Raw genomic sequence first — 23,346 nt, 5'->3', positions numbered from 1 at the left:
GATGGGCTGAATGGCCGCCTCCTGCTCTGTAGATTCTATGATAACTTGTACTTTGTTGGCTGAAAGGCAACAAGGAATCCTGAATTCAGGAAAGGTGCCTAACATTACAGATTATTATAGGGCGCTGGTCATTAGACTGGTAACCCAGAGATCCTGGGATCAAATTCCATTTTTTGCAATAATCCTGGACCGGTGGGTTTTGCTGGCATTTCGCGCAGGTTCCCGGTTGTTTTTGAAGGCGGTAAGCCACTTGTCTCCGTAGCTCTAGTGCTCACGGTCCTCCTTCAAAGCTGTCAGGGAGATCCAGGATTTTGACCCAGCAACGATGAAAGATCCAAAGTCAGAATAGAATGCACCATGAAGGGGAACTTGGGCCTGACGTTTTTGTCCATTGGGCCCGTGTACTCAGCAGAAGCTGGAATGGCACAGAGGCGCAGTGAGGTTAGCACTGCTGCCTCACAGCCCCAGGGACCCGGGTTCGATTCCCACCTTGGGTCACGTTCTCCCCGTGTCGGCGTGGGTTTCCCCCGGGTGCTCTTGTTTCCTCCCAGAGTCTGAAAGACGTGCAGGTTAGGTGCATTGGCCGTGCTAAATTCTCCCTCCGTGTACCCGAACAGGGGCCGGAGTGTGGCGACGAGGGGATTTTCACAGTACCTTCACTGCAGTGTTAATGTAAGCCTACTTGTGACAATAATAAATAAACTTTAAGAAGTGGGCATGAAATGTGCTTCCGGCTGCAATCGGCCCCAAAGTGCAATTTCACACTTGCTGGCCAGGTTACAGGCATGATGTGGAGATGCCGGCGTTGGACTGGGGTAAACACAGTAAGAAGTTTAACAACACCAGGTTAAAGTCCAACAGGTTTATTTGGTAGCAAAAGCCACACAAGCTTTCGAGGCTCTGAGCCCCTTCTTCAGGTGAGTGGGAATTCTGTTCACAAACAGAACTTATAAGACACAGACTCAATTTACATGAATAATGGTTGGAATGCGAATACTTACAACTAATCCAGTCTTTAAGAAACAAAACAATGGGAGTGGAGAGAGCATCAAGACAGGCTAAAAAGATGTGTATTGTCTCCAGACAAGACAGCCAGTGAAACTCTGCAGGTCCACGCAACTGTGGGAGTTACAAATAGTGTGACATAAATTCTGATTCTAGGATCGCATGATAAAGACTCAGGAGGAAAAAAGCAGAAATATTTATGTGAAATAGTGTGACATAAACCCAATATCCCGGTTGAGGCCGTCCTTGTGTGTGCGGAACCTGGCTATCAGTTTCTGCTCCGCGACTCTGCGCTGTCGTGTGTCGCGAAGGCCGCCTTGGAGAACGCTTACCCGAATATCAGAGGCCGAATGCCCGTGACCGCTGAAGTGCTCCCCAACAGGAAGAGAACAGTCTTGCCTGGTGATTGTCGAGCGGTGTTCATTCATCCGTTGTCGCAGCGTCTGCATAGTTTAGCATAGGTTACAGGCAGCCAGTGTGAAGCACACCCTGGAAAGGGCTCAGTGCTGCGGGAAACGCGGGGGCAAGAGGGTAGGCTCCGAGAAGTGGGGGCGACAGGCTAGCACTTTCAATGTGCTCGCTCAGGACACAGCTGCTGCAGACCTGTACCAAATAAAAAATCGCTGCTAACCAGTGTCTAGGCAGCACATTCAAACACAGACCTCGGTCCCCACACACCTTTTAAAGTTTTATTTCAGTGACATTTTGTCCCGCCCCTGGATTGAGGTTGCAGCTAAAATGTAAAGGTCGCCTTGCCAATCACCCGCCTGCCGAACGTAAAAGTAAGAAGGGCCGTGTAAAATTGCATTCAGTTAGCCCCTCAATGGGCTAAACTGGGTGCGATTCCGACTCTCGCGGGCGTCGGCTGACCAAGATGGCACACCGGTGCGCAATGACATCAGGACATAGCCCGATATTTTCTTGCGGGATTTTGTGCCCTTCTGGGTTGGCCTGCACCCACCAGAGAGCAACGTAAAATTCGGGCCTTGGAGGTGATGATGATCCCATGTACCTGCTGCCCTCCCTTTTTAGGAAATGGAGAGTCATGGGTTTGGGAAATCCTGCCACAGAAGCCTTGGCATGGAATCTACAGACAGTATGTACACTTGTAAAACTGAATTCAATAAATCCAGAAATTGTGTGTTGGGAGCACATGAAGTAAAGTAAAGTTTATTTATTAGTCACAAGTAGGCTTACATTGAAGTTACTACGAAAATCTGTTGCCACACTCCAGCGCCTGTTCGGGTACACTGAGGGAGAATTTAGCATGGCCAATGCACCTAACCTGCACGACTGTGGGAAACCAGAGCACCCGGAGAGAACATGCAAACTCCATTCCAGCTGGGAATTGAACCCGGGTCCCTGGAGCTGTGAGGCAGCAGTGCTAACCACTGTGCCGCAGTGCTGACCCAGAAAATTGTTGGATTTTTGTAGACTCCACTGATTTCCTGATGTCAGTCGGGGACAAAATCATCCCTACCAGGCCTGGGCTTAAATGTGATTCCAGTTACATACTACAACAGCATCTTGCATTTATATAGCCCCTGTATCATTGTGAAACTTCCCAAGGCACTTCACAAGAGCGGAATCAGACTGGCATTGACACTAAAGGAGGAACCATCCAGGGGAGATGACCAAAAGCCGAGTCAAAAAGTTAGACCTGAAAGAGTGGCTTACCTGAGGTGGGAGAGGCAGAGAGGCTTAGGGAGGGAATTCCAGAGTTCGGGAATTAGGTAGCTGGAGGCACGGCCACCAACAATGGAGCAAAAGAAATGGATGATGCACAAGAGGCCCAAGTTAGAGGAATGCAGAGTTATCACAACTTTACGGGGCTGGGGTTAATTCTCTTTGGAGTGACCTAACCGTGAAAAAACACTCGCTCGGGATAGCTGACCACATCATGAGAATAAAATAATTAATTTTGACGTGAAATGCATCATTAAAGTTTATGAGGTGATGGGGTAGGTTTGGTTGAGAAAGAAACCCAAGACCTCAGCTGTTGCTATGGAGAAGTTTTTGTTTTATGGTTAGTTATAAACTTTGCTCGACTGTGCAATGTTGCTTTTTTGTTTGTATTTTGAAAAGGTATGACGGTGCAACACCAGCGAAGAAGAAGAAAACCAGGAGTAAACTGTCCACCGAGGAACGGAGGAAGCTGTTTGAACAAGAAGTGGCGCAAAGAGAGGCGCAGAAACAGAGCCTGTACCTGGTACAACAGCAGCAGCAACAACAGATACAACCCATTTGTGTCAGCTCGCAGGTGCCTTACGACTCTGGAACCTACAGCAACTCTCACCAGAACTTTGCCAGTTACCCACCGGGCTACCCTCTGCAGACTTACGTTGACCCGGTCAACCCAAACGCCGGTAAAGTGCTCCTCCCAACACCCAACGTGGAGCCCTTGTGCCCACCGCAGATGGGCTACGAGCATCAGCAGCCGCTGTTGGCGGAATCGATGCCTGCGAGTCACTCTACAGTCCAGCACCTGTCGCCCCAGGTGGATGTCCAGGGCCAGCAGTACCTGCCTCCGGCCCCTGTCGTTATCCCCCAGGACCCTAATGTATCTGTGATACAAGTGTCGGGCGCTCAAACGACTGGGCAGAGCTACGGGGTGTGGGATCCGAACCAGCAGACAATGGCAGTGCACCAGCAGTATGCCAGTGGACAGCCCCCGGCACCGATTTATTACCAGGGACAGCCGTGCCAGCCTGTTTACAGTATATCCTCTCCATATGGACAAGCTACTCAGCAAATCGTCCAGGTAAAGATCTTTCCTCTTGTATTAGGTAGGCAATCTTTTGCGGCAGTTGGGGAGGGGAAGGAAATGAATGCAAGTCTTTCTTTCAATTGTCCGTGCGTGTGTCCCTCCCTCCCCCCCTCTCTCTCTCCTGTGTCCCCCTCTGTCTTTATGTCTTTGCTCATTGCAGAGTTACACTCAGTCGAGTCCTGAATGCGCACAGGGGCAGCAGTGTTTCCTGGCTCACCCGCAGGGCGCTGTCGCACAGCCGACAGCGGGAATGCTCGTGACATCGTCGGCCCCGTCCTACCAGCCACCCGGGCAGCCGCAGACTGTACAGCAGGTACCTCCTGTGCCAATCCTCCTTGTCATGACATTATTCTTCACGCTGCTTCTCACCTTCCTGCCCATCGCCACACCCACCCGCTGTGAACTAACGGCCCATCGCTTGTGTAAAAACTCATCACTTTATGTTTATGCACAGCCTGTCTTAGTAGCAAGGTGTCCGTAAGCGCTGCACAATATAGTCTGAGTGAGCCTTTGGCTGAATGGTAATGTTCCTGCCTCAGAGTCAGAGGTCATGGTTCATTCTTCCAGAATGACTCCATTCCCACACCAACCTGACTATTGACTCTTCAGTAGAGTATCTGGTCACTTGGTTGTTAAAAGAAGGCCCAACCCCATTTTCTTGGGGTAGCTCGGGACAGGTAATAAATGCCACACTTGCCATCTGTGCCCACTTCCTGAGAATGAATAAATGATCCTGTTTTATTGTTCTGTATCGCAGTATTTTACAGGGATTTCATGGTTTGCAAAAGGCCAAATTACCTTTCTTTACCCCCCCCCCCCTCTCAATCCCCCTCACTCTGTCACCAAATCTCCTGCACTCTTGGCTCGTGGCAATGGACACTCTACTACTTACCCAAGTGGCTGTTCTTTACATGGACCCGGGGCTTTCTCGGTCTATATCGATTCAGCCACTTACTAAGTCAGCTGTTTTGGGCCATGTGGGCGAGAGACACTCTGCCTTAGCTTGTCTCTCTGGGTATTTACGGTCTCAGTGCTGTCGTTGGGATGGTGCCTCCCTTTTTAATAACTTCTGTATCTTCAATCTCCAGCCGGAACTGATTGTCGTCAATAGCCTCCTCGATTTGCCACCTCCTTCCCCTCCAAAGCCAAAGACCATCATCCTGCCCTCCAACTGGAAGACTGCCCGGGACCCAGAGGGAAAGATTTACTATTACCATGTGATAACCAGGTGAGTTTTCGTGGGAACTCGGACTATTTCCATTGCAAGCTTATTAAGCCCAATGAGCTGGTAGACGGGATATAAACTGTAATACAAGGCAGGGTGTAATTATAGCTGTTCAGAGGAACTGCTTCTGTGGTCATTGGGTCACTAAGTATATAGAACTGGGCATCTTGAGTTGAATAAAAATGCCAGGTTCTTCTGTCCCCCTCCCTGGAATCACCCACCCATGGAGCAGCTCGGTGGCACACTGGTTAGCACTGCTGCCTCACGGTGCCAGAGAGCCAGGTTCGATTCCCGGCTTGGGTCACTGTCAGTGTGGAGTTTGCACCTTCTCCCCGTGTCTGCATGGGTTTCTTCCGGGTGCTCCGGTTTCCTCCCACAGTCCGAAAGACATGCTGGTTAGGTGCATTGGCCGTGCTAAATTGCCCCTTAGTGTCAGGGGGATTAGCAGGGTAAATGCATGGGGTTACGGGGAGAGGGCCTGGGTGGGATTGTTGTTGATGCAGACTCGATGGGCCGAATGGCCTCCATCTGCACTGTAGGGATTCTATGACTAAGTATCTGCAGGAATATCATCACTGCAGCTGGGCCCAAATCCTGGAGCTCCCTCCCTAACAACACTGTGGGTGTACCTATGCCCTCTGGACTGGATTGCAGCGGTTCAAGAAGATGGCTCACCCACCACCTCCTCGAGGGCAATTAGAGATGGGCGATAATAAATGCTGGCCTAGCCGGTGGCGCCCACATCGCCAAGGAAGAATATAAATTAAACCTTTTCATCATTCACTTCAGCTGTGCAGAAGGTGATCGGGACGTGTGGCTATGACAGGAAATCCCAGTGTAGTTTGACCAGACAGGAGTTGAGGCTAAGAGTTTGCGACAATCTCTTGCTGTGGTCTATATATTTCCCTCATCACCCAAAGACCCCACCTCACTCAAGACCCCACCGCAAAATCCTACCTCACTCAATCATCTTGTATGTTCCTTCAGGCAAACACAGTGGGACCCGCCATTGTGGGATGGAGGCAGCGATGACATGAGCGTAGGTCATGAAGCAGAAATGGACCTGGGAACTCCCACATACGATGAAAATCCAGCCAAGGTGATGTTTCCTGCTTCTGAACCATGATGGGAGTTTCCGGCTTGGTGAAGCTTTCAAAGCAAAAGAACTAATGATTTTAGCATATTTCGCTCAGCAGTGTCTCACCTGTTACCCTTTACTCAATGATGTGTCCCTGAGCCAGTCACGCTGGGTTCTGCACCTACTTTTGTGTTTCTTACTTGACGGTGTATCGTTAATCATTTGTGCTGGTTTCCATACTCACACTGATGTTACCTGCTTGCTGTAACTTGAAGAGGAAGGGAGTGATATTTGTCAGCTGAACAAAAGTTGGAGGGGGAATGTTATTGTTTGTTTCTCATTGCTTTCAGGACCCAGTGCTAACTGAGCTACACGGGCAAGATGGAAGTGGAGACGGGACACCTAACTCTTACAGTCAGGTGTGTGCGCTGGTACAGCATGTGCGTATGGCTGTGAACGGGACTGTGTGTTGATGAGAAAGGGATTCCAACATTGGGATGAATGAAGCCCCCCACCCCCCCGCACAATAACCTCTCTTTTGTCACTACTGACTCCAACCCTCTGCATGACAAATGTTTGTGTCTGAACCAGATTGTTCACAACTTTTTTCAGATATAACCCCAAGCTGAGTTTCTGAAAACACGTTCATGTAATCATTGAGTGCTGATCACCACCTCCATGATATTCATAGAAGTCATAGAAACCCTACTGTGCAGAAGGAGGCCATTCGGCCCATCGAGTCTGCACCGACCACAATCCCACCCAGGCCCTACCCCTACATATTTTACCCGCTAATCCCTCTAACCTACGCATCCCAGGACACTAAGGGGCAATTTAACATGGCCAATCAACCTAACCCGCACATCTTTGGACTGTGGGAGGAAACCGGAGCACCCGGAGGAAACCCACGCAGACACGAGGAGAATGTGCAAACTCCACACAGACAGTGACCCGAGCCGGGAATCGAACCCGGGACCCTGGAGCTGTGAAGCAGCAGTGCTAACCACTGTGCTACCGTGCCGCCAATATTGCCCAATTCCGTCCTGCCTCGGGTCATCTGTCACTCAAACTCCCCTTTGTTACCTCAAGACTTGATTTTTCCAGTGCAATCTTGGATGATCCAAAACCTTGCTGTCTATGTTCCAACTTGTGCCAAGTCTCGTTCACCTACCACCCCTGTGCACACTGGCGTACATTGACTCCTGGTTAAGCAATGCCTTGATTTCCAATCCTCTTTGGCCTTGCCCTGTCTTACCTCTGTAATCTGTTTCAATCCTCTGTGATATCATCTTTTTCTGGCCTCTTGCTCATTCCCAAGTATAAATACTCCATCGTTGGTGGACATGCCTTGAGTTACCCAGGCCCCAAGCTCTGGAATTGCCTCTGTGCCTCTCTATCATGCTTTTCTTCTTTAAGACACTTTTTGAAACCTACCTCTTTGACCATCTGCCCTAATATCACCTTATATTAATCAGTGTCACATTTTGCTTTATAATACTTCTGTTCTGTGTGTTGGGATACATTACACAAAAAGGCTATATTAGTACCCCATTTAAAAGAACAAAGAACAGTACAGCACAGGAACAGGCCCTTCGGCCCACCGAGCCTGTGCCGATCATGATGTCTGCCTAAACTAAAACTATATGCACTTACAGAGTCTATCTCCTTCCATTCCCATCCTATGCATGTATTTGTCTAGTTGCCCCTTAAATGCCACTATCGTACCTGCTTCCACCACTTCCCCGGGCAGCACATTCCAGACATTCACCACCCTCTGTGTAAAAAAAAAACAGAACTTGGCTCGCACATCTCCTCGAGAGATGGGTACAATTATAAAGGGAGCAGAGGGACCTGAGTGTATATATGTATAAAACATTGAAGGGCAAGTTGAGAGAGTTGTCGGTAAAGCAGCATCCAAGGCTTCCTTAATAAAGGCGTAGAATATAAAAGCAGAAGGTTATGTTAAACTCGCAAAGAACATTAATTTGGCCTCAGCTGGAATGCTGTGCCTAGTTCTGAATGCCGCAATGCAGGAAGGATGCGCAGGCATTGGAGAAGACTGTAGACAACATTTACGAGAATGGGCCCAGGGACGAGGAACATCAGTGATGGATTAGTGAAGATTGAGTGGAGATTTGGTAAAGGTATTCACAATCGTGAGCGGTTTGGACAGAGTAGATGGGGAAAACTATTCCAACTTGTGAAATGTCTGTGGACAGGAAGGCACAGGTGCGTACGGAAATTGGCAAAAGAAGCAATGGCAACATGAGAGAAAATGTTTTTCACGCAGCGAGTGGTTAGGATCTGGGATGTGCTGTCTGAGATTGTGGCGGAGACAGATTCAATCAAAGTGTTAAAGAGGGAATTGGATTATTATCTAAAAAGGAAGAATGTGCAGGGAGATGGCTGGAGAGTGGCACTAGGTGAATTGCTTCTACGGAGAGCCAGCATAGGCATAATGGACCGAATGGCCTCCTGTGCTGTAACCATTCTTGATTCTGAGGGCACATAGCGGCTACAGTTGCATACTTCACCGATTTCACAACCTACCCATCTCCAGTGACTGATCATTCTGCACACATCCTGCTTGCAGTTACTTCATAGAAGCAGCATTCCACACACACACCCTCCAAAAATCAAAAACGTTTCAGATTGTTCCCTGGAACTGTGTGTGGAAGAGACCATAACCTAATCAGATATTAGGGGTTGGAGGGTCCATGGGGGTACAAAGCTGTAGCTATATACTATATTTAATGACAAATTAGAGCCTCTCTCCCTTTGTCGTTCAGCGTTTCTGGTTTGATTAATGTCATGGATTTTTTCTCCAGGAACCTGTTACTCTTTATTTGGGACCTCCTTTAACTTGTACTCTGCTGTTCCATTGTGGAAATCAAACTCCTATTTGACTAGGGGTGGCATGGTGGCACAGTGGTTAGCACTGCTGCCTCATAGCGCCATGGATACGGATTCAGTTCTGGCCTTGGGCCACTGTTTGTGTGGAGTTTGTATGTTCTCCCCGTGTCTGCGTGGGTCTCCTCCGGGTGCTCCGGTTTCCTCCCACAGTCCAAAGATGTGCAGGTTAGGTGGATTGGCCATGCTAAATTGCCCCGTAGTGTCCCAAGGTGTGTACATTAAGGGGATTGGCAGGATAAGTATGTGGGGTTACAGGGATAGGGCCTGGGGGGATGCTCTGTCAGAGAGTTGGTGAAGACTCGATGGGCTGAATGGTCTTGTGTTGCACTGTAAGATTCTATTCTATGACTTTGTTATTCTCCATGAATTGGAGACGTTGAACATTGGGGTCCACTAAGATTCAAGCTTTTGAGACCTTCCCATCGGCATATTGTGTCTTGAATTGATTTTATTGTCGGTGGTTGGATTTCATCTTTTGACCCCTGTCCCCTGTGAAGATATTGAGACTGCCTCTCGCTTCTGCAGCACGAGTTAGTGTTTGTGTTTTTATGTTCTCACCCACTCTAGAGCGCCATTGAAAACTGCTGACCCCCCCCAACCCCCACCTCACCAGTGCTGCCTATAATAGGGACATCTGGGTGTGTTAGAGATATCAACATTTAAAAAAACAATTAAAATCTACAAACTTGTGAAGAAAGTTGGTGTTGTCAACTGAGGCAAATTGTCCACTGTGGTGAAACACTGAGGACCCAGTGGGCAAGGGTCACAAATAGAGACGTCAGGGAACAGGGAGGGTAGACTAGAGAATTATTCTCACCCAAGGAGAAGAATGATGATAAAGAAGTTAGCAGAGAAAGATGAGGATAAATATGGTTAAGATGCGTTTGGGTGTGTTGATGGGAAGATAATGGGTGAAGGGGAGTTCAGGTAAATCCAAGGGACTTGTTGGATTAACAGCTTTATCATATTTAATGCTGCTATGCTGTTGGAATTATAGCTGAGTGAGTGCAGATTTCTGCCACCTAACCTGCTGGTGTAACTAGTTATCTTGCTACGTTTTTATTTTTGAAGTTACCAGAATCCTTCCATTCTCTTGTTACAGTCAACCAAGAGAAAACCGAAAACTGCAGAGGCCGACACCTCAACCGAGCTCGCTAAAAGGAGCAAAGAGATGTTCAGGAAGGAGGTAAGTCGGTGCCACATGGTTTGGCTCTTTTCCCTCTGCCTCCATTTCCCAACCACCTCATCCCCTCACCACCATCTCCCAACCCCCTCCAACATCTCCTCTCACCTTAGTTTCCCAGTGATTCCACGGGTCTCCCAGTATCCTGGCCAATATTCCTCCATCAATCAGCATCAAGAACAAATATATTGCCACACCTTCTGTGCACAAAATGGCTGCCAAGCAACACCACACACTCACACCCACCCCCACACACTCTCACACTCACACCTACACACACTCAGACACTCTCTCACACACACAACCCTACACACTCTCTCTTGCTGGCGCGCACACATGCACACTCTCTCATCAACATTCACACACACTCACACACGATCCTACATAAAATGGTGGTTTATCTCTTTGCTTGTTGGATGTTGCTGTGTAACAAAAAAAAGATTCATAAGCAGTTGATTGGATATTGTTCCTAAAGGTATTATCAGCAAAGTGCTTTATTTTATACTTTTTCCTATCTATGATATTTATTTGTAAAGTGCAGATATAAAGCTAAGGAAGTAAGCAATTGTAAGCGGAAGGATGGAGATTGGAGAGAGCTGGAGGGTAATTGTGCTGTGGAACAAGTTACCAAGAAAGTAGGTTAATGTTGTTGGTATGTGCGTGTTTTACATGGGATGCCTTTCTGAAGGAAGAATGGACTGAGGAGATAGCAAGATGATTGGGTGGCGATGGGGCTCTGGAAAAGCAGGTTTATTTTTGGATTACATAGCATCAGGAAAAAAGTTCAGCCCTGGCTTTTAATAAGTGACTCATTGTCTGAATTGCAAATAGGTCATTAATTCACTGAGCTTTCTTCTTCCTTGCTTCCCTCAGAAACAGAAGGCCAGTTCTCAAATGTGCCCAACCCTCATGAGTGTCCCTCAAAGCTCTGAGAAAGTGTTGGTGAGCCGTCACCTTGAATCGCTGCAGTTCAAGTGGACTGCATGTTACTGCAATGGTATTGGGTATTTCCAAAATGCGAACCCAGCAATAATGAAGTAGCAATGACATCTGGCCTACGTCGGTTTGGTGTGAAACTCGACACTGGCAATGTTCCTGCTTCCCTTGTGTTTCTAGGTGCCTTGCTGCAGTGCATCTGTAGATGGTGTACGCTGCAGCCGCAGTGTGTTGCTGGTGGAAGGAGTAGGCTAATGGGTTAAGTGCTAGACTAGATTAGACGTTTAGCAGATCCCTGCCTGACTGCACCTTATCTCACTATTCCAAACAGACTCTTGTTTCTTTGCCAGGGGCTGCCATATCATCAGCTGGGTTTTTCTTTACTCTGTCTCAGGATGTGGGCGTCGCTGGCTGGGCTAGCATTTATTGCCCATCCCTAATTAGCCTTGAAGAAGTGGCAGTGAACCACCTACTGAGTTACTCCAATCCCTGTGGTGTATGTACACCCACACTGCAGTTAGGAAGGGTTTTGACCCAGTGACAGTTGAACGAACGGTGATATAGTTCCGAGTCAGGATAGTGTGAAGCTTGGAAGGGAACCTATGGTGTTCCCATATTAGGCAAGGACAGTATCTGGCAAGGCTCCATGACCGAGTCACTCACTGATACTCACTGGCCTGTGCTGTTAGATAATGTTGCTCAGTGTGATGGAAGTATGATTGCCTTCTAACCCACCAGAAACAGCAGTGGCAAGGTCGGGCTCACCTGTGAATCTCCTTCACACGACATGTAGCCACTTGCTTATACACGGATAGCTGTGGGGCACCGGGAAATCATTGACACCCTGTCAAGAACCAGCTTCTTCGGTTGTGGGGAGGGGTTGCGGGCAGGGTGAGGCTGAAGGGGAGACATTTAAAAAGCTCTGGGGAAGCAATCACATCAGTCAGCAAAAAAATAAAAGCTGTCCAGTGTTTAAAGGAAGTGCAACAGAATAATCCCTGGGATAGCGGGATTGTTCTAGAAGGAAAGATTGAAGAGACTGAGCCTGTATTCCTGGGAATTTAGAAGAAGGAGAGGCAATGTCATTCATGTGTACAAAATTCTTACATGGCTCAACAGGTTAGATGCAGGAAGGAGTCTAGAACCAGGATACACAGTCTCAGAATAACAGATAAGCACAGTAAGAAGTCTCACAACACCAGGTTAAAGTCCAACGGGTTTATTTGGTAGCACGAGCTTTCGGAGTGTTGCCCCTTCATCAGGTGAGTCATATCACCTGATGAAGGAGCGGCGCTCCGAAAGCTCGTGCTACCAAATAAACCTGTTGGACTTTAACCTGGTGTTGCGAGACTACTTACGGTGCCTACCCCAGTCCAACGCCGGCAACTCCACATCAATAACAGGTAGGGCATTTAGGACCGAGATAAGGAGGAATTTTATCGGTCAGAGGGTGGTAAATATTTGGAATTCTCTACCACAGAGGGCTGTGAAGTTTCAGTCATTGAATATGTTCAAAGCAGAGGTCAACAGATGTCTAGATCTATCTTGGGCGGCACAGTGGTTAGCACTGCTGCCTCACAGCGCCAGGGACCTGGGTTCAATTCCAGCCTCGGATCACTGTCTGTTTGGAGTTTGCACATTCACCGCTGTTCGGCATGGGTTTCCTCCGGGTGCTCCGGTTTCCTCCCACAGTCCAAAGATGTGCGTATTAGGTTGATTGGCCATGCTAAATTGACCCTGGTGTCAGGGATTAGCAGGGTAAATATGTGGGGTTACAAGAATAGAGCCTGGGTGAGATTGTAGTCGGTGCAGACTCGATGGGCCGAATGGCCTCCTCCTGCACCGTAGGGATTCTATGATTCTAGATGCCAATGACCTCGGGACATGGGAATAGCACGGGAAGATGGCATTGTGAAAGAAGATCAGCCACAATTGAGTTAAATGGCGGAGGAGGCTCGAGTGGCTGAATGTTCCTAGAGGAAATCCCATTGTAGGACTTGACGTGAGGGTGAATATGGCTTCTAAAGCACAGGCTAAAACAAATAAAGGGGACAATAATCTGTAAGTAGGCTTTTTTTTAAATGTGAATGGCATTAGCCCGTACCAAGGTCACCCAAGGCAGGCATGCGAGGCAACATGGATTTGCACAGCGGCAGACCAAGCACGGGAGCATGGATATTGTTTTATCCTTTAGGAACTATTATTCCTGAATTTGCAGTCATGTTCTGGAATGCTACAGTTCATTAAGTAATTCAATCTCTCCATAACTTTATTGTGTCACCATGCCTTCAAGCTGCCCACTCCGTTCCATAATCTAGACTGACGCTCCAATGCAGTGAGGCAGTGTTACATGGTCAGAGGTAACACCTTTTGGATAAACTTTTAACTGGGTTCCCGTTTGCGCTCTCTTGGTTGGATGTAAAAAGGATTCCAGGATATGAACTGAGGAAAAGCAGGAAGGTTCTCCCCGGTGTGTTGCCAATGTTTATCCCTCACCCCACGTTGCTTAAACAGAGTCTCTAACCATTGCTATTGCTATTTGTGGGATCTTGCTGTGTGTTTATCGGTCTGCACATTTTTGCAAATTGATTTACATAGCATCTTAAACGTGGTAAAAAGTGCCATGATACTGAACCACATAGGGAGATACATATCTATTGCATAGAGAGGTGGAGAAATTGAGGGAGGGAATTCCTGAACTAACGGCCAAGGTCCAATGATTAAAATCAGGAATGTATGAGAGACCAGAATTGGAGGAGCTCAAATATCTCGTTGGGTTGCAGGGGTAAAGGAGGCTACACTTCAGGGACGGGGAGGAATGAGGCCGTGAAGGGATTTGAAAACAAGGATGGAAGTTGTAAAATGATGGTAATGCTTAGCCAGGAGCCAAGGCTGTGGAGGTTAGATGGATTGGCCATGCTAAATTTCCCCTTCGTGTCCAAAGGTGTGTAGGTTAGGTGGATTAGCCATGGTAAATGTGAGGGGTTACGGGATAGGGTGGGGGTGGGCCTGGGTAAGATGCTCTTTCGGAAAGTCGATGCAGACTCAATGGGCCGAATGGTCTCCTTCTGCACTGTATGGATTCTATAGATTAAACAGGTAACTGGATGAGGAGATTCCATAAACTGGGTGGAGTTGAGAAGAGGATGCATGGAGCTTTCAAGGTGATTGAGACATGTTGAGTGAGTGGGCAAACACATGGCAAATGCAGTACATCACGGCTAAATGTGAAGTTACATACTTCAGTGTGAAAAACTGAAAGGAAGAGTATTATTTAATTGGTGATATGTTGGGAGGTGTGGATGTACGAAAGGATCTGGGTGTCCTTGTACACCAGTCCATGAAAGTGGAGAGGCAGGTACAACAAGCACTTAGGAAGGCAAAAGGTATGTCAGCCTTTATTGCAAGAGGATCTGAGTTCAGAAATAGGGATCTCTTACTGCAGTTATGCAGGACCTTGGCAAGACCACACCTGGAGTATTGCATGGAGTTTTGGTCTCCCTACCTAAATAAGATACATGTGCAATAGGGGGAGTGCAGCGGAGGTTCACTAGGCTGATACCAGGGTTGGCAAGTGTGGTGATTGTCCCTTTAAGGATCAAACTGTAGGATAAGGGTCACATGATCCAGGTAACCAATCAGAGAGCAGGGTGGGGTCTCACCCTGGTAATCGCGGGCGTCTGTACTCCGAGTTATCTCGGGAACTGATTGCAGCCACAAGGCTGCAAGCCTCTGTATAGTTTTAACCTGTAAATAAAGGAGTTGTGTTTTCCTTAAACTGGTGAACAAGCATCTTTACAGCGGGACTGTCCTATGAGGAGAAATTGGTTTGACTGGAATCTTTATTCGCAAGAGTTTAGAAGGATGAGAGAAGATCTGATTGAAACATAAAATTCTAACAGGGCTGGACAGACTAGATACGGGGAGGATATTTTCCCTGGTTGGGGAATCTAGAAACCAGGGGATACAATCTCAGGATATGGGGCCAGCCATTTAGGACTGAGATGAGGAAAAATGTCTTCACTCAAAAGGTAGTGAACCTGTGGAATTCTGAAAGAGAGAGATTGCATCAAAGGGTACGGGGAGAACTTTGGAATATGGCATTGAGATAGAGGATCAGCCAAGATCATATTGTGTAGCGCAGCAGGCTCAAAGGGCCGAATGGCCTGCCCCTAGTTTCGATGTTTCTAAATATCCCCATGCTCTGTGATGGGGGAGCCCAGGACGCCTGCGTGAAGTAGAAGGCTGAAGTATTTGCGAGAGTGCTGATTGGCAGATTCATCGCTGCTTCCTAGAAAGACAAGGGCAGCAGATGCATGGAACAACACCGCCTCCTCCAAGTTCCCCACTGCCCCCAAATCCACACACCCTCCTGACTTGGAACTACATCCCTGTTACTGCATCAAAAGTCAAAATCCTGGAATTCCATCAACCAATAAGTGGGCTGCAGTGGTTTAAGGATGTGGAGATGCCGGCGTTGGACTGGGGTAAACGCAGGAAGAAGTTTAACAACACCAGGTTAAAGTCCAACAGGTTTATTTGGTAGCAAAAGCCACACAAGCTTTCGGAGCTCTAAGCCCCTTCTTCAGAGTGCGGAATGTAGCGGTCGACAATCACCAGGCAAGACTGTTCTCTTCCTGTTGGGGAGCACTTCAGCGGTCACGGGCATTCGGCCTCTGATATTCGGGTAAGCGTTCTCCAAGGCGGCCTTCGCGACACACGACAGCGCAGAGTCGCTGAGCAGAAACTGATAGCCAAGTTCCGCACACATGAGGACGGCCTCAACCAGGATATTGGGTTCATGTCACATTATTTGTAACTCCCACAGTTGCGTGGACCTGCAGAGTTTCACTGGCTGTCTTGTCTGGAGACAATACACATCTTTTTAGCCTGTCTTGATGCTCTCTCCACTCACATTGTTTTGTTTCTTAAAGACTTGATTAGTTGTAAGTATTCGCATTCCAACCATTATTCATGTAAATTGAGTCTGTGTCTTTATATGCTCTGTTTGTGAACAGAATTCCCACTCACCTGAAGAAGGGGCTTAGAGCTCCGAAAGCTTGTGTGGCTTTTGCTACCAAATAAACCTGTTGGACTTTAACCTGGTGTTGTTAAACTTCTTACCGTGGTTTAAGGAGGCAGCTCATCACCACCGTGTGGGCAACTAGAAATGGGCAGTAAAATGTTGGCCTGATCTTTGAGTTGATTTTCAGATGTATTAACATACAGTGAAAAGTATTGTTTCCTGCGTGCTATACAGACAAAGCATACCGTTCATAGAGAAGGAAAGGAGAGAGTGCGGAATGTAGCGTTACAGTCATAGCTAGGGTGTAGAGAAAGATCAACTTAATACGAGGTAGGTCCATTCAAAAGTCTGATGGCAGCAGGGAAGAAGCTGTTCTTGAGTTGGTTGGTGACCTCAGACTTTTGTAAGAGATTGAATTAAAGCTTTGTTAGCGTTTAAAAGAGTTAGAATAGAGTTTTAAAAGCATAGAACGAGAGTAAAGGTTAGAATTCAGAGGGGATGCTGGGCACAGTTTGCAGGAAGTCACCACACTCCGACGCCATCTTGGGAAATCTGGCCTGGCCAGTGATGCTCACATCCCATGGAGAAGTAAGGAAAAAACAACCTGCTTTTAATTTCCCCAACAGATGAAATAAGTTCTCTCTACCCATCCTATGAAACCTTTTTGCCGTTTTAAACACATCAATGAGGTTAGACCATAAGACCATAAGACCATAAGACATAGGAGCGGAAGTAAGGCCATTCGGCCCATCGAGTCCACTCCACCATTCAATCATGGTTGATTTCAACTCCATTTACCCGCTCTCTCCCCATAGCCCTTAATTCCTCGAGAAATCAAGAATTTATCAATTTCTGTCTTGAAGACGCTCAACGTCTCGGCCTCCACAGCCCTCTGTGGCAATGAATTCCACAGACCCACCACTCTCTGGCTGAAGAAATTTCTCCTCATCTCTGTTCTAAAGTGACTCCCTTTTATTCTAAGGCTGTGCCCCCGCGTCCTAGTCTCCCCTGTTAATGGAAACAACTTCCCTACGTCAATCCTATCTAAGCCGTTCATTATCTTGTAAGTTTCTATCAGATCTCCCCTCAACCTCCTAAACTCCAATGAATATAATCCCACGATCCTCAGACGTTCATCGTATGTCAGGCCTACCATTCCTGGGATCATCCGTGTGAATCTCCGCTGGACCCGCTCCAGTGCCAGTATGTCCTTCCTGAGGTGTGGGGCCCAAAATTGCTCACAGTACTCCAAATGGGGCCTAACCAGTGCTTTATAAAGCCTCAGAAGTACATCCCTGCTTTTGTATTCCAAGCCTCTTGAGATAAATGACAACATTACATTTGCTTTCTTAATTACGGACTCAACCTGCAAGTTTACCTTTAGAGAATCCTGGACTAGGACTCCCAAGTCCCTTTGCACTTTAGCATTATGAATTTTGTCACCGTTTAGAAAATAGTCCATGCCTCTATTCTTTTTTCCAAAGTGTACGACCTCGCACTTGCCCACGTTGAATTTCATCAGCCACTTCTTGGACCACTCTCCTAAACTGTCTAAATCTTTCTGCAGCCTCCCCACCTCCTCAATACTACCTGCCCCTCCACCTATCTTTGTATCATCGGCAAACTTGGCCAGAATGCTCCCAGTCCCGTCATCTAGATCGTTAATATATAAAGAGAACAGCTGTGGCCCCAACACTGAACCCTGCGGGACACCACTTGTCACCGGTTGCCATTCTGAGAAAGAACCTTTTATCCCAACTCTCTGCCTTCTGTCTGACAGCCAATCGTCAATCCATGTTAGTACCTTGCCTCGAATACCATGGGCCCTTATTTTACTCAGCAGTCTCCCGTGAGGCACCTTGTCAAAGGCCTTTTGGAAGTCAAGATAGATAACATCCATTGGCTCTCCTTGGTCTAACCTATTTGTTATCTCTTCAAAGAACTCTAACAGGTTTGTCAGGCACGACCTCCCCTTACTAAATCCATGCTGACTTGTCTTAATCCGACCCTGCACTTCCAAGAATTTAGAAATCTCATCCTTAACGTTAGCCCTCGATCTTTCTCCAGGGAATACAAGCCAAGCAATCTTCCTCCAGATTTAGTCCCTTAAACCCTGCTATTATCGTGATGGGTCTGCACAGTAACCCCACCAAGGCTAATATGCTCTTTGTGAGGTGCAGTATCTAAAACTGAACAAAACGTAATAAGCTGTATAAAGAACTTTGTTCCTGCTTGCTCGGGCCTTGCTCGCTCTGTAACATTAGCCCAGTAATGGTCAAGGTTGGGAGGTGAAGACAAATAGAAATGGCAGCGGGATAGAATCCAACTTTTATCCACAATCTCACTCCCTCTCTTCTTTCCAGATCTCCCAGTTTATTGTTCTGTGCCTGAATCCCTACCGGAAACCTGACTGTAAATTGGGCAGAATTGTAGCAACAGAAGACTTTAAGCATCTGGCTCGGAAGGTAAGGGCACAGAAAACACCTCTCCGCTAAGTTATGGGATTTCTTTTCTGGGACCTCATTGGGAAATGTCTGACGGGCTTAGCTGATGGTCCTCTGCCCAGCTGCCCTGCCTGCCCGTGATGCTGAGCACACAGGCAAGGAGAGATTCCTGCTCGGTCAGCAGTCGGAGTAGTTAATGGCTGACCTCGGCCTTGGGGGAGTCTGCACTTACTCTTGTCCATTTTTGGGCAAGAGTGGGAAATCAGACCTGGTTGGAAGTGTAATTGTGAGCATTGGATTAAGCTCTGGCTCTCTCTGTCCAGATTCCTTTGTGATTAAAGATAAAGTCGCCATATCCCAGGTGACCAGAAGCAGGTCCTCAAAGGGGAGAGCTGACTGGTGGTGATTTAACCTGAGGATCACCACAACTCAGGCAAGGGGCAAGGTTGAGAAGGCAGGGCCTTCATGAATAACCTCAGCCGGTATGGGAATTGAACCCACGCTGTTGGTGTCGTTCTGCATTACGAACCAGCCGTCCTGCCAACTGAGCTAAACCGATTAAATTACCACTTGAGTGAATCATCAGTGTGAAGTCAGCACCAATAGATATGAAGGCAAGCTCCAAGCCCCATTGAGACTGGGCATCTTTTTGCTGGAGGAGAGCAGTTGAATGGAAGATATAATGCAGATTGGTATTAACTGCTATATTTCATCTCCGCCCATCTCCCCCTCCACCTCGCATGCTCTTCCCCACTCTGTTCCCCCCTCCCCGCACTCGCACCCCCCTCCCGCCCCGGCACTCATTCTCTCCTCTTCCCACCGTGCGCTCTCTCTCTATCTCCCCTCTCTTTCCCCCCCGCGTGCGCACTCTCTCTCGCCTCCCCTCCCCCTGTGCGCACTCTCTCTCCCCTTCCCCCCGCACTCTCTCTCCCCTTCCCCCCGCACTCTCTCTCCCCTTCCCCCCCCCCGCGCACACTCTCTCTCTCTTTCTCCCCTTCCCCCCTCGTGCGCTCTCTCTCTCCTCCCCCTCGCGCGCGCTCTCTCTCTCCCCTCCCCCTCCCACGCGTGCTCTCTCTCTCCCCTCCCCCCCCCCCCCCCCCGTGCACTCTCTCGCTCCCCTCTCCTTCCCCCCCCCCCCCCCAATTCTCTCTCCCTTTCTCTCTCTCTTCTCCCCCCACGCCCCCCTGGTTTTCTCTCTCCTCTTCCCCCCCGCCCTCTCTTTCTTCCCCCCCCCCCCCCCCCCACCTTTCCCCGTGCGCTCTCTCCCTCCCCTTCCCCCCCCTGTGCGCTCTCTCTCTCCCCTTCCCCCCCCTGTGCGCTCTCTCTCTCCCCTTCCCCCCCCTGTGCGCTCTCTCTCTCCCCTTCCTCCCCTGTGCGCTCTCTCTCTCTCCTCCTCCCCCCCCCCCCAACCTTTCCCGGCGCGCTCTCTCTCCCCGCCTCCTCTTCCTCTCCTCCGCAGCTGACGCACGGTGTGATGAACAAGGAACTGAAGCAATGCAAGAATCCCGAGGACCTCGAGTGCAATGAAAATGTGAAGCATAAAACCAAGGAATACATCAAGAAGTACATGCAGAAATTTGGCGCCATTTACAAGCCTAAAGAAGAACCAGATGTGGATTGAATAATAAACCCCTCTCTGTCCCCCTCCCCCAGCCCTGCCCCGTCCTTGAGCAAAGCCCATGTGAACCTATAACCAGCTTTCCGTCTCCTCATAGCTATCTGTATTATACTGTTTTAACGCATATGTGAATATATTGAGAAGGCAAAGACAGCTCTTCTAGTTAACGACTAGTCCCCGTTCACTTTTGACAGTCACTTTTTTTTTTGAGGGAGGGAGGTTGTGGGGACAGGGAGGGTTTGATCATTCTTCCTATTTTACTGTGTAAATACTATAGTATTGGTTAGATATCAATTCAGTCTGACTGTATATCACCGACGGGCAACAGTACACTCAGACTTTAAATGAAACATTTTACTGTATTAAATTTTTACGGACTTTTTTATGTAAAGAAAATGTTTAAAAAAAAAACTTTTGCTTTCGATTTAATGTCAGCAAAAAGAGAAATTGTGACGACGAGTGTGTTTTTGGAAAAAAAAAAGTTTTAAAACTTTTTTCTGTTTTTTTAAAAAAAAACTTGTGCGAGATGATCTGTGGCTAGTACTGACTTAAAGGTTGTTTTTTTTTTCCTGTTTGGATAGCGAGCGATGGTGTTCTTTTTTCACTGAGCAAAGCAACATCTTTAGCTGGTTAAACAAAAAAATGAATTTGATCGAAAGGACCGGGCCTTTCAATCCCCGACTCCCTCCCCAGGGCAAACGCAGGGGAAGGTGACCAGGCCAAACAAGCCAGGAAGGGTCTTGGTTCAGACGCCATCCACCCCATCCATCCCCGCCCTATCCTGAGCTAGCTGACTTCAGCCAGTGTGGGGGTAGATGGGAGAATGTGTTGAGATGTCGGCTCTCTACGTTTGACTCGCATTGGGAAACGGCAGGCGCTTTGGGGCAGCCATCTTGGCGCTCCACCACTACCCGGTACATCCACCCCTCTCTCCCTCTCCCGCCAGAGAGTGAGACTGTGCGAGAATAGGAGTGCGCTCTCTGGTGATAACCCCCTGCAGTCGAAGAGGCTGTCAACACTAATTTAAATCCGTGGCGAACAGCCATTCGGGGTGTGGTACCTGTGGAACTGGATCCCTTTTGTTGGGAGAAGCGATTTTTGTTTTTCGCTGAATCGATGTTATTTTGTTTTGCAAGGTGCCGTGGCAATTGGAGAATGGGGATGCAATTTTTTTTTCCTCCGCAAGAAGGTGCAGCTTATAATTTCCTGGTTTGCTGTGGATCCTGGCACCATTGTCAATGCTGGCAAAACTGAGTTAAGCAAATCGCTTATAAAATGAAGTCTCTCTTCCTCACCAATAACAACCCCCCCATCCCCAAAACCCCTCACTCCCTTTCCGCAGCGCCCCCCCCCCCGCATTTTGGGGCCAACTTTAGGTCAAACTGTCAGCTGTGGTGGTGGGGCCCAGAATGGATTGGCCACTCACCATGCAGCCCATAACTGGAAGGTGTTGGGTGGTGACTGACCTACGCGCACCCATTTTACTGTCTTTCCACCACCCCCCCCCCCCTCCCCCACCACCTCCACGCCCCCAATCCGACCACAGTTGAATGTTCTACCCAAAACCTGTACGAGCGGCTCAAGCATTTTGTTATGTGAGCCTATCTGATATTTAAAAAGAAAATGTATTCAATTAACGTGGAATTTTTTTAATTATTGATTAAATTAAAGCATATTACACAAGGAGGGAGGAGGGGGCAGGAGAAAGTAGCAGATGTATTAAATATTTAGAGGCTGGTAGCATAACCTTTGAAGGAAATCTCCAGTTTGGGGAGTGATTCAATGCTGTATAATAAATTGCGAATTGTTTTTTTTTTTAAAAAAGCACACAGTTCCCCAAGTATTTCTGAAATAATTAAACTGTTACGGACACCCAGTCTTGCAATGACACAAGCTGAGGACTCAGAAGGATGGCTACTGAATGTTCTCTTACTCTCACTCTCTCTCTCTCTCTCTCTCTCTCCGGGAAATGGGTTTCAGTCGGTGCTCTCTGGTAAGTGGTTTGTGCATTTGTGATTTTTACAACTTGCAGAGATTTCACTTGGTGCTAGGAGCTGGGTATTTGCAGGGATGAATGTTGTGTATTTTTAAAAGTAAAAAAAAAATGAAATACATTGTTTGAAATCTGCCTGGAGTCTTCCTTTTTAAAATGAACTTCACCCCCTGCTGTTCTTTTGGCTAACTACTTACGGATAAAAGCCAGGCTCCTGTGATAGATGGTGGCTCTCCGGGGGGGGGGGGGGGGGGGGGGGGCGTGTTCAGGGACTTATAAAGCAAAGGGTCAGGGAGAGGAAATGTTTGACTGGACAAGAAGCAATAAAATACATCATCCTATTAGCCACAGGATGCAGCTTCGGTACTTTAAGAGGCTATAACTTAATGGTTATATTAAAGAATATTCTCACTACGATCTGTACGGGGCTTTCAAGTTTCATTAAACTTTATGGTAAAATGCCTACATTGTGCAAGAGTGTAAAAGGAAAGCGTTTTGCACGTACACTCTTCTTCTCTGAACCCCTCTCTGCACTGCTCAGTCTGCGCCCGCTGCCTATTCCAAATGGTGTGCATGAACGCTTGTGTTTTGTCAGCTCTTTCCATTTCTGTGCGCTCTCGTTTATCTTACTGCCTCTTGTATTTGCTCTCTTGTACACTCTTCCCTGTATTCTCACTGTTAGTGTTCACACTCTCTCCTTTGTTTTCTTTGTGCACTCGCTCACCGTCTCCTGTTTGCCCTCCCTGTGGTCTGCTCTCTCAGTCCCAATGTGCACTCTAACACATCCGCCCTCTAAACATTGTCCCACCTTTTCATTCTCTCTTTCTCACCTATCTCTCCTGTATTGTCTCTCTCGTTGTGCTTTCTCTACCCAGCTGTGATTTCTTCCTGCACCCTCCCGCAGGGTTTTTATTGTATTTCTGGAATCACATTTTATTCTCTTTGGCTTCTGTTATGTTTTATCTCTCCACGCGTTCCTCTTTTCTCTGTACCTACTTGCTCACATTTTCACTCGCTCACTCTCATGTTTTCTCTCTCATTTCTGAGGATATATTCTTGCTCGTCCTCACTTATTCCTCACACGTTCCCTTGTTTTCATAATTCACATGCAGACAGATGAATTAGGAACTGCAGTTGGCCATTTGGTCCCTCGAGCCT

General features: G+C 47.8%; 1 protein-coding gene across 1 annotated transcript in view; it reads left to right on the top strand.

Moving 5' to 3' along the window:
• The window catches only part of LOC144487838 (histone-lysine N-methyltransferase SETD2-like), a gene marked incomplete at its 5' end in the record, with an annotated part of 40,526 nt that extends 18,203 nt beyond the window's left edge, over positions 1–22,323 (top strand). Inside the window, 8 exons of the mRNA XM_078205911.1 lie at positions 3,091–3,766; positions 3,933–4,085; positions 4,861–5,000; positions 5,985–6,096; positions 6,426–6,494; positions 10,091–10,174; positions 18,497–18,598; positions 20,037–22,323. Of these exons, the coding sequence (XP_078062037.1) occupies positions 3,091–3,766; positions 3,933–4,085; positions 4,861–5,000; positions 5,985–6,096; positions 6,426–6,494; positions 10,091–10,174; positions 18,497–18,598; positions 20,037–20,198 (1,498 nt within the window). The remainder of the gene's footprint in view (positions 1–3,090; positions 3,767–3,932; positions 4,086–4,860; positions 5,001–5,984; positions 6,097–6,425; positions 6,495–10,090; positions 10,175–18,496; positions 18,599–20,036) is intronic.
• Between the last annotated feature and the right edge of the window lie 1,023 nt (positions 22,324–23,346).

This window comes from Mustelus asterias, unplaced genomic scaffold (genome assembly GCF_964213995.1).
Source record: "Mustelus asterias unplaced genomic scaffold, sMusAst1.hap1.1 HAP1_SCAFFOLD_1081, whole genome shotgun sequence".
NCBI classification, from domain to species: domain Eukaryota; kingdom Metazoa; phylum Chordata; class Chondrichthyes; order Carcharhiniformes; family Triakidae; genus Mustelus; species Mustelus asterias.
The sequence above is the reverse complement of the archived record's forward strand: the minus strand, read 5'-3'. Positions and strand labels throughout refer to the sequence as shown.